This window comes from Sturnira hondurensis, unplaced genomic scaffold (genome assembly GCF_014824575.4).
Source record: "Sturnira hondurensis isolate 20B ecotype Veracruz unplaced genomic scaffold, ASM1482457v3 Scaffold0021143, whole genome shotgun sequence".
Classification (NCBI taxonomy): domain Eukaryota; kingdom Metazoa; phylum Chordata; class Mammalia; order Chiroptera; family Phyllostomidae; genus Sturnira; species Sturnira hondurensis.
The window spans coordinates 24,756,809-24,768,264 of NW_028093774.1; the positions used below are offsets into that span (position 1 = coordinate 24,756,809).

The 11,456-nt window shown below is 41.9% G+C and overlaps 2 protein-coding genes across 4 annotated transcripts in view; one reads left to right on the forward strand and one right to left on the reverse strand.

Moving 5' to 3' along the window:
* Positions 1 to 7,229, reverse strand: part of EXD2 (exonuclease 3'-5' domain containing 2) — a 44,663-nt gene extending 37,434 nt beyond the window's left edge. Inside the window, exons 1-3 of one of the 3 annotated variants that reach the window (XM_037031322.1) lie at positions 7,029 to 7,229; positions 2,573 to 2,660; positions 582 to 967 (exon numbers count right to left, since the gene is read on the reverse strand). In XM_037031322.1, the coding sequence (XP_036887217.1) occupies positions 582 to 920 (339 nt within the window). In that variant the 5' untranslated portion in view covers positions 921 to 967; positions 2,573 to 2,660; positions 7,029 to 7,229. Of the gene's footprint in view, positions 1 to 581; positions 968 to 2,572; positions 2,661 to 7,010 lie in introns of all 3 variants that reach the window. The other 2 variants (XM_037031320.1, XM_037031323.1) reach the window with 2 other exon arrangements.
* On the forward strand, positions 4,327 to 5,125 carry LOC118976703 (40S ribosomal protein S4, X isoform-like). The gene has a single exon (XM_037031324.1). It carries the CDS (start codon positions 4,403 to 4,405, stop codon positions 5,087 to 5,089), a length of 687 nt encoding a protein of 228 aa, XP_036887219.1. The 5' UTR covers positions 4,327 to 4,402; the 3' UTR covers positions 5,090 to 5,125.
* Positions 7,230 to 11,456: the final 4,227 nt, after the last annotated feature.

Genomic DNA, 11,456 nt, shown 5'->3' on the forward strand with positions numbered 1-11,456 from the left:
GCCCCGAGCAAGTAACTGACCCCGTTTGTGCCTCCATTTCCTACCTGTAAAAAGAAGGGCAGTAACAGTATCTCCCAGGAGGGATTATTAGGAGAATCTAATTAAACTAAATGAGACCATCAAACAAAACAGCGTACTACCTGGCTTACAGTAAACAATGTTTCAAACTTTAACTGTTATCTTTTAAAATCCCAACTTCTATAATAATGCCCATTTTAAAAGACATTCTTAATGAGCTTCTCCATGGCATCTTCATGAAACTACTATTCAAATATTAATAGTAGCCTTGGCTGCTATGGCTCAGTGGATTGAGTGCCAGTCTGCAAACCGAATGGTGGCCAGTTTGATTCCCAGTCAGGGCACATGCCTGGGTTGTGGGCCGGTCTGGATCTGCCTGACTCTAAAATCTGTGATTATGGGCACTCCCCTCTCCTGAGAAGAGAAGCAGCTTCTGTTGCTCAAATCTACTTACTAGCAAGTTGAAGACCAGCTAATTCCCCTTTAATCTTATCCTTTATCTGACTATTCAAGGTCCCTAATTGGAAAGACAGAAAAGATTTTATTTCTGCTTTTTAACTTACCCACTCACAGTCAACGCCAAGTACTGGGAAATCTTGTAACTCACTCCTAAGCAAGGGTTCGATTTGATCCCACTCTGCTTCCTGAGACACAGTCACCACCTTGGCGTCAAGGATCCTCTCTTCCCATGAGGCTCTGGGGGCAGTGGAGTGCAGCTGGTCCTCCTCTGGAGGGGGCAGCTCTCTCCTGCTTGGAGCTTGCTGCTGCTGCAGCTGCTTCTGCTGCTGGGTCGCACGGCTCGATCTACTCCTCCGGCGCTGGATGCCTTTCCACAGGACAAACCCCCCCACTGCCACACCGAAAAGTGTAGTCACTGTCAAAGCTACCAACTGTCGAGACATCTTCAACTCTGCTGCTGTTCAGGAAAGCATGTCACTAATCCCGCAATCTGTAAAACAAATGGTAACAATATATTTACACAAAGAATTTAAACCTATATGGGAACAAGTTTCCCTGACAAAACATTCCATTCACAATCCATGAAAACCCCGCTACAAATTTCCACATGAAACAGTGATATTTTACTTTTTTTCAATCTTGTACATTCTGTACTCCACCGTCACCCAAGAAAACCTTCCTGCCCTCTGCCAGTTGCCCAAGGCTCTTTTAATCACACACAAGCACATCAATTAAAACAGAATAAGTGAGACCCTCACTTCCACTTACTGATACGTTAGTGAAAAAAATTTTTGTTTATGGCTCTGCATAATGACATATGATGAACTACATACATAACACTGTTCCCATAAGATCATAACGAAAACTCCTATAGCCTAGTGACATTACAGCCCTCACAATGGCACAGCACAAGACATTACTCACCTGGGTGTGCTGATGCTGGTGTAAACGAACCTACCGCACCGCCAGTCGTAGAGAAGTACAGCACAGACAACTAGGTACAGTACGTAATGCTTGGTAGTAACAAACAACTATGTTACTGGTTTATGAATACACGCTATACTATACTATACTTTTTATTGTTATTTTAGACTGCACTGTTTCTGCTTATTGAAAGTTTGCTACAAGAGTGCCATGCTCTGCCAGCGGCAGCCTCCTACACCTCATGTCTACTGTATCTTGACTGCCATCATTTTGTCTTGTGCTTGATTTAATCTCCGGTGTTTTGTACAGTACCATGCTGTCCAGGTCTGTAACCTGGGAGAGACAGGGGCACCGCACAGCCTCAGTGCGCGACGCGGAGGGCTGTGCCCTCTAGGCCGTGTCGGTGCACTCTACGAGGCTTGCACACGACAGTCACACGTTCCTCAGAACATCCACATGAACTCGTGGGTCGCCATATGCAGGAGCAGTGGTTACCCAAGGGTAGAGGGAGTATAAGTAATTATTACAAATAATAGTTAACAATTTTTGAGTTCTATACAAGTACATATATATCCATAATTAGAAAACCACAAGTTTTTTAAATGACGTTTTTCAGAGACAGGCAATGCAAATATCCCACTTAACACTAAGAAATATGATTATATTCATGAAATGAATCATACTCCATGAATTAAACAGATATGATAAAGTATGCAGAGAGCAGCATGTGGTCGAAGCAGCACATTGACACGGGCCTTAGAGGCAAATACCCTAAGGTTCAAAGCCAGCCTCTGCCACTTGCTACCTATATATAAACTTCGGCAATTCTCTGAACTTCTCTACCAATCAGCCTCAGATTCCTCCTTGGTAAAATGGGAAAGATGTAGCTACCAGGTAGAATTATTGTGAGGCTTAAGTAAGATGATCGATATACTTCACTTAATGTACTGGCTAGCACATTAGGGTTCAGTATATATTTGTTGTTACTAGTACTGAGGCTCTGAGAACTTCTATTAAAGGCAAACAAAGAGTCACAGTGTTAAAATTTAGGAACCTCCCGAACTCAGCTCCCACACCATTCAAGAATCTTTTCCACGGTCAAAGTGATAGACCTCTGTCCAGCCTCCGACCCAGTCTGCACCTGAACACTTCTAGGAACAGAGTTCATTACCTTAAGAGGAAGTTTTTGTTGAAAAGTCCTCACATTCTGTTAAAGTTTGCTACATAGAAGTTGCTCTCCTTGACGCTCAGTCTGGCCTCTGAAATGACAAAAGCAATTACTCCCTCCCCAGAGCTTGTGAAATGTGTAGACAGTAGCTCTAAAACTTCCATTAGTATGTCTACCTAACCCAACCAGCCTTCCTATAACCTGGTTTGTGTACCACTCACCGCTGTGGTTAGGTCCTTCGGAACAGCCCCAAGTTCATCCAGGTATTGCTTAAAATGTGACACGTAGGTCTGTATTCAGTTTTGGAGACAAGGTCTAATTGGTGTGGGCTACATTGATACTATTACCTATGTTACCTATATTTTATTAATGATGTATGAAATGTTTTTAAGTAGAAGTAGAATGTTTTATATGACTAATGGGTAATATAAAGCTTGAGATAAATTAAAATGCTCAGATACCAAATTGAATTTTCATTAGTTTATATTTTGCGCTTAAATCCAAAACTTTACAGTTCTCCTAAATTTTATCTTGTTTTTCAGCCAAATGTTTCATACTTTGACACCAATTTGCATCGTTCTTCTAGAAAAGATTTTATTTATTTATTTATTTTTTGAGAGAGGGGGAGGGAGGAAGAAAGAGAGGGAGAGAAACATCAATGTGTGGTTGCCTCTCTCACCCTCGCCTACTGGGGACCTGACCCGCAACCCAGGCATGTGCCCCGACTGGGAATCAAACCAGCAACCCTTTGGTTCACAGGACAACATTCAATCCACTGAGCCACACCAGCCAGAGCCCCAATTTGCATCTTGATTGTGCCTTCTTTCTCAATTTTAAACATGACTTTCGCTGGCTACCTCAGTTGGTGAGAGCATCTATACACCAAGGTCGTGGGTTCAATCTCCAGCCAGGGCACATACAAGAACCAACCAATGGCCTTGGCCAGTGTGGCTCAGTGGTTGGAGCATCACCCCATAACCAAAAGGTTGTGGGTTCAGTTCCCAGTCAGGGCACATGCCTTGGTTGCAGGTTCATCCCCAGTCCAGGCACAAGTACATGTGACCCCCCGGTCCAGACAGGTAGGATGCGTCTGGATGCACACAAAGGCAACTAATTGATGCTTCTCTCTTGCATTGATGTTTCTCTCTCCCTTCCTCTCTTTCTCTAAATAAAGCAAATGAAAATGTCCTCAGGTGAGGATAAAAAGAAAAGAATCAAACAATGAACACACAGATAACAAAAAAGCTCCCACCTGAGAACCATTAGGGTAGGGAATGACAGCCAGAAAATACAGAACACAAACATAAAAGATTGATATTTAAACATAAAATTTAAAACTCTGGTTTAATAAAAATGCCACATGGCTAAAGACAAGCAACCACTTTAAAACGCAGTAAGTTGAACTCTGGTTGGGCAGCTCAGTTGACTGGAACATCGCCCAGCACACGGAAAGGTTGTGGGTTTGATCCCGGTCCCGGCAACTACAGGAAGCAACTGCTCAATGTTTCTCTCTCACGGTGATGTTTCTCTCTCTCTCCCTTCCTCTCTCTCTAAAATCAATAAACCATCTCCTCGGATAAGGATTAAAAAATAATAAATAAATAAGCATTAAGTTGGGGATAGATATTTAAAATATATATAAATGACAAAAGATTATTATCTAGAATATATAAAACACTAGTATATACATATAAAAAGACAACCCAATAGAAATGAAACATTTCTCAAAAGGGGACATAGAACTTGCCAACAACCATGAAAACATACTCTCACTAGTAACTACTTTGGCATTAAAACACCCACATCCTCGCCTCTTTCTGTGCCAGCCCAGCCATGGTTCCTGGTCCCAAGAAGCATCTGAAGTGTGTAGCAGCTCCAAAGCATTGGGTGCTGGATAAACTGACCGGAGTGTTTGCTCCTCAAACATCTACTGGTCCCCCCAAGCTGAGAGAATGTCTCCCTCTCATTTTCCTAAGGAACAGACTTAGGTATGTCCTGACAGGAGATGAAGTAAAGATGATCTGCACGCAGTGGTTCACTAAGATTGATGGCAAGGTCCGAACTGATACCACCTCCCCTGCTGGTTTTATGGATGTGATCAGCACTGACAAGACCAGAGAGAATTTCCATCTGATCTATGACACCAAGGGTGGCTTTGCTGTTCATCGGATCACACCAGAGGCCAAGTACAAGTTGTGCAAAGTGATGATCTTGGTGGGCACAAAAGGAATCCCTCAGCTGATGACGCAGGACACTCTCACCATCCACTACCCTGATCCCTTCACCAAGGTCAATGACACCATTCAGACTGGTTTGGAGACTGGCAAAATTACTGATTTCATCAAGTTTGATTCTGGTAACCTGTCCAGAGGTGCTAACCTGGGAAGAATTGATGTGATAACCAACAGAGAGAGACACCCTGGTTCTTTTGATGTAGTTCACATGAACACTGTTAATAGCAACAGCTTTGCCACAGGGCTCTCCAACATTTTTGCTATTGGCAAAGGCAACAAACCATGAATTTCCCCTCCCTATGGAAAGGGTATCTGCCTCATCATGCTGAGAGAGAGATAAGAGACTGGTGGTCAAACAGAAGAGTGGGTGAAATGAGCTCCAGGCAATGTGACTGGAAAAGTCTTTGTACTTAAAGAAAATACAACACACATACACAAAATATCCAAATCCTCCCACCCAGCAATTCTACTTGCAGGTATCTATCCTTGAGACACAAAGGACTTTGAGACACATGGAAGGACTTTTCTATGCCACAGTGAAAAACTGTAAGCAATCACAGAATCTCATATACTATGAAGTCTTTTTTTTTCAGTCCTCACCTGAAGACATCTTTTTCATTGCATTTTAGAGAGAGAGAAAAGGAGAAAGAGAAACACTGATGTAAGGGAGAAGCATGGATTGGTTGTCTCCCCTATGTGCCATACAGGGGAACGTAAGGGCCAGGAACAGGCCCTTACCTAGGTATGGGCCACTACCTAGGTATGTGCCCTGACTCGGAGTTGAACTCCCAACCTTTTGGTTACAGGACAACACTCCAACCAACTAAGCCACACCAGCCAGAGTGAAATCTTAACATACTATGAAACTTACAGAGTAAGTAGAAACAATAAGGTAGATGCGTACATGCTGACAAAGAAAAAGTTCTAAGACCCATTTTTAAGCACAAAAAGTCAAGTTGCTAAGTAGGTACAAAACACCCTATTTGTAAAAGATGCATTTGCCCTGGCTGGTGGGGCTCATTGGTTGATTGCCAGCCTGAGAATTAAAGGGTAGCTGGTTGGATTCCCAATCAGGGCACATGCCTGGGTTGCTGGCCAGGTCCCCAGTAGAGGATGTGCAAGAGACAATCACACATTGATATTTCTCTTCCTCTCTTTCTCCCTCCCTTCCCCTCTCTAAAATAAATAAATACAATCTTTTTAAAAAGATGCATTGTAAAAGTTTATCGATATATCTTATATGTACAAACCCTTGTCAATAAATATAAAGAAAAAGAAATAGAAAAACATATCCCAAATGGATAATGGTTCTTACTTTGAGGCAAGAGATTAAAGAAGAAAAAATAGAAAGAGGTCAAAGAGGATCTATACTGTTTAAAATGTTCACATCCAGGTTTTACGAGATTGCATGCAGGTACTACAACTAAAATAAATATAGAATAAATGCATTTTTAAAACAAGTTCAACTTGACCAAAATCAATCATCCCCCCCTCGCACTTCCTAATTTGATAATTAACAAAACATTTCAGTGTAGTTCCTTCCATGCTTGTGATACGATATAATTAACTTGCTGTTTTAATAAAAGAGTTCAGAAGCCAAAAATAGTACGTCAAAAGCTTATAAAGGCTTGGTTTGTTTATATTTTAATAAGGAGACATCAGTTATGTAATAAATAATCACTAATGTTCCAGTTTTGATCCGTCCCAGAGATGGGGAAAAAAGATGTGGGTCCTCGGCAAGGCCCGAAACAGCGGGTGTGGCCTGGGAGGAAAGGGGTGGTATCAATGGGGGGCGGGGGTAAGTCCCCACGAATCCGGTGGAGGGAACTGTAACTGGACGCGTGGAACACGCAGCGCCCAACGAGTTGCTAGGTGCTGCAGTTGGTACTTCGTTTTTACTGGGTGAAGAAGCCATGAAGGTTTGGTAGGTGCTCCCACAGAGAAAAGGGGCCCAAAAGGTATGCCCTGGTAGGGCGTGGGTGACCGCGCACTGGGCCCACCCCCGCCACGAGCAAGGGGTGCGAGGAAGCCGCGCGGAGGGGCAGTGCCAAGCAGCTCTGGGACTGCATGGTCCCCGCAATCAGTCGCCCCCGCACACGGTGACATCACCAACTCCACCACCCCTCTCCTCAATCCGCACTGGAAACCCCCTCCACCCCTTGCACGAACTGGATGAAAAGCCTCGCCAGCCCCCGATCCTCACTTACTTGCGACGGGGATCCCACCTGAACACCTGCGGTGCCTCACGCTCAAGACCTGGAACCTCCGCAGGCACCTGTGCGAACCTACCCGGATCCACTACGGCAGAAACCACTTCCGGTCCTGCGACGGACTAAGAGGACGTAATCCCAGCTGGGATGCACAAATGGGCGGCGCCATATTGTACGGGAGCCGCTGGGGCAGCTGTTCCAGTCTTTCCACTGCTGAATATAAGGGTCTGTTAAAATTTGAAAGGCTTAACTTTCTTCAGAAAAATGGTAGTTTTTTTTCTTTCTGGGGTAAAATTTTTGTTTTAAATATTTTATTTATTTTTAGAGAGAGGGGACGGGAAGGAGAAAGTGGTTGCACTGGGGACCCAGCCTGCAACCGAGGTATGTGCCCTGACTGGGAATCAAACCTGCAACCCTCTACTTCACAGGCTGGTGCTCAATCCACTGAACTACACCAGTCAGGGCTGTTCGTTTTAGTTTTAAAGTGTTAAGTTACCAGAATCCTCACAAATGCAATACGGAACATCTGATTGTCATTACTAATTAGGTCTAGTAGTGTTTCTCTACTGTAGTAAAATTTACTTAACTGTCAAATGATGAAGGTAAATAGGAGAGATACTTTTATCTTTTTTAAACTTTTGTTTATTGATTTTAGAGAGGGGAAGGGGGGAGAGAGAGAATGATTGATTGTTCCATTTATGCCTTCATTGGCTGTTTCTTGTATTTGCCCTGAACAGGGGATGCGCTAACCAACTGAGCTACCCTGCAAGGGCTCAGGAGAGACATGTGTTTAAATAATGTATTACTCATTAGCAGTGCATTTGGTACTTTAGGCATTATAATAATTTATGTCGTCTTTTATAACAATCACAATACCTTCCATTTATATTTAAAATTGTTTATTCAACCAGTCTTTTCCAGCAATTATTATATATGAGGCAGCTTTATGCTGTGTGCTCAGACATAGAATGTGTAAATCAAAAGGATTTTCATTTCGAGATTTCAATGAGATTTCACATCTCATTTCGAGATGTGCATAAACAATATAAGGTGTAGCCCTGACCAGGGAGCTTAGTTGGTTAGAGCATCGTCCCATACACTAAGGTTGTGAGTTGATCTCCAGTCAGGACATACAAAAATCAGCCAATGAATGCGTAAGTAAGAGGAAGAACAAAGTGATGTCTCTCTCTCTCTCTCTACCTTCCTCTCTAAAATCAATAAGAAATTTAAAATAAAACAACATAAGCTATTATAATAGCTGCCATTAGTTGAGTATGTGTTCACAATATGCAAGCAACTTTACAGAGCGTTTTACATATTGTATCTCATATAATCTTCTCAACAACCTAGTAAGGCAGTACTATTTTTAGTGCCATTTTACATAAAATTGGGAAAGTTAAATAAATTTCTTAAGGTAACAAAGCTAGTAAGCACTGGAGCTGGGAATCAAACCTCAGTATGTCTGATTACAAAGCTTGTTGCCCTCATCCTCTATATTGTATTCCCTACTCCAGTACAGGAAGAGGGTTCTAAGTTCCATTAGATTAATATCCATACAGAGGAAATTTCTGACAGATGTAGAGGATTAACCCCCTTCATTTTAATCTGCTCCATCCTGATACGAATTTTTGAAAAAACTAACAAAAAAGGTAAAAAGTAAATGCAAATAATTAAAACCACAATGAGATACCATTACATATCCATCAGAAAGCCTAAAATGAAGATAAATAAATAAACAAACAGAAAAGACCAAGCTCTGGCAAGATGGCGCAAGTAGAACTCAAATAAACTGAAAGGAATGCAAATTGGTACAATCACTTCATTGAACTGTTTGGCACTATCAGCTAAAGCTGAATATATGCAAAGCATTTGTCCAAACAGTTTCACTCCTAGGTGTATACCCAACAGAAATGGGTCGATATGTTCATGAAAAAGGATATGTATAAAAAAGTTCATATCATACATGGTACTAGCCCTAAACTGGAAACTCTCCAAATATCCATGCTGTTAGAGGTGAATGTAGTCACTGCCATTGGTGGAATAATGACCCGAGGAGAACATGGGGAAGCTCACGAAGTGCTAATAATTTTTAATTTCTTAATCTGAGGGCTGGTTTACATGTGTGTTCAGGTTGCATATTTGTGGTCATTTTTCTGGATGCGTAAGTATTTCAATAAAAAAAATGTAGTGAAAAGTAAAGGAGTGAAAGCTTATAAACCCAAAGGAAAAAAAGGAACAGTAAATAACAGCAGACACAAATGTTAACACAGTTTTAGAAGATAGATTAGAATGACAGAATATTGACATTTGAAGAATCCCATAATGAATTATCTGGGTCCATAAGCACTCACCCTACATTGAAAACCCAGTCAACAAGCCCCATCTGTGCATAAAGACTTTCCAGTCAGCTTTTTAGTACTTCACTCTTTGTTGTAGTCCATTCAGGCTTTTATAACAAAATATCATAGACTAAGTGACTTATAAACAACAGAAGTTGGCTTATAAACAACAGAAGTTTATTTCTTACAGTTCTGGAGGCTGGGTAGTCTATGATTAAGGTGCCAACAGATTTACCGTCTGGTAAGTGGCTGCCTCCTGGTTTATAGACATCTGTCTTTTCACTGTATCCTCGCTTGGGCAGAAGGGTAGGGGCCTCTTTTGGGCCTCTTTTATAAGGCGCTAATTCCATTCATAAGGGCTCCACCCTCATGACCTAATCACCAATGAAAGCTCCCACCTTCTGATACCATTATATTGGAATTAGTTTACAACAGGAATTTTGAGAGGACATAAAACATTCAGTGTAGAGCTCTCTTAAACAAGGCACATGTATAGTACTCTGCACCTAGCATTTGAAGAAGACACATTTTTCAAATATACAAAGAAGATTTAGGAAAATTAATTTGGGACTTCAGGTCAAGATGGAGACATAGGTAAAAATGCTTAGCCTCCTTGCACAACTACAGAAAATATTACAGCGAGACTACAAAACAAATATCACCCAGAACTATCAGAAAATCTAGCTGTATGGAAGTCCAACAACCAAGGATATAAAGAAACCACACACATCCAAATGGGCAGGAGGGACAGAGATGTGGAGAGAGGTGGGGAGGCAGTGGAATGAGTGGTCCCACATTCACAGGTGGTAGATAAAAATTAGGAGGGATACTTTGGGAGCGAGGGATCCCAGCCCAAAACCAGACCACCCAGCAGCCCAGGATGACAGTACTAGGAAGATAAATCCCCATAATTTCTGGCTATAAAAACCAGTGGGGATGGGGCAGCAGAAGAAACTGCTGGATTAACAGAAGACTCCTTTTAAAGGGTCTGCATGGATTTAGGATTTACACAGACCCACTCCCTCTGGGATTCAGCATGAGGGCAACAGCTAGAAGGGCATAAGTGGCATAACTGGGGAGAAAGAAATGACTACAAACAGGGTGAGTGCTGGGAGACAGCGTCATCCCAGGCAAACCTCCAGAAGCCAAGCACCAGCACAGTCCCTTCTCTGATCCCTCCCCCCACACAGAGCAACATAGTGGTGAAACGGGTTGCCCCACCCTGGGATCACCTAAGTCTCCACCCCACAGAATTTACAGGTAGGCCATGCTACTAGGACAGGGAGTCAAAGCGGCCCTAGAAACAAACACAGGAAGGCTGCCAAATTGAGGAGACAAAGAAATATGGCCTAATTGAAAGAACAGAACAAAACTCCAGAAAAAGAATTAAATCAAATGGAGATAACCAAACTATCAGATACAGAGTTCAAAATACCGGTGATCAGGATCTCAAAGAAGTACAGTCACTGAGTACAGCAGCGACATAAAAAAGATCCAGGAACAAATGAAGGTTACATTAAGTGAAAAAAAAAATCTACGGGGAACCAACAGTGGAGGGGATGAAGATGACAATCAAATCAATGATCTGGAACACAAGGAAGAAAAACGCATTCAATCAGAACAGCAAGAAGAAAAAAGAACCTTAAAAAAGGAGGATCCTTGTAAGAAGCCTCTGGAACATCTCCAAATGTACAAATGTCCAAATCATAGGGATGCCAGAAGGAGAAGAAGAAGAGCAAAAAAATAAAAACTTACTTAAAAAACTAATGAAAACTTCCATAATTTGGTGAAGGAAATAGATATACAATTCCAGGAAGCACAGACAGTCCCAAACAAGTTAGACTCAAAGAGGACGACACCAACACACATCATAATTAAAATGCCAAAGTTTAAAGATAAAGAGAGAATCTTAAAAGCAACAAAGGAAAGAGAGTTACCTACAAAGGAGTTCCCATAAGACTAGCAACTGATTTCTCAAAAGAAACGTTACAGGCAAGAAGGAAGTATTCTGGAAATAAGGAAGTAAGCTGGAAAGAAGTATTCCAAGTCATGAAAGGCAAGGACCTACATCCAAGATTACTCTATCCAGCAAAGCTATCATTTA

Bases quoted from the DNA above. Each gene is read 5' to 3' on its own strand.
- LOC118976703 (XM_037031324.1), top strand. From the start codon at position 4,403: ATGGTTCCTGGTCCCAAGAAGCATCTGAAGTGTGTAGCAGCTCCAAAG.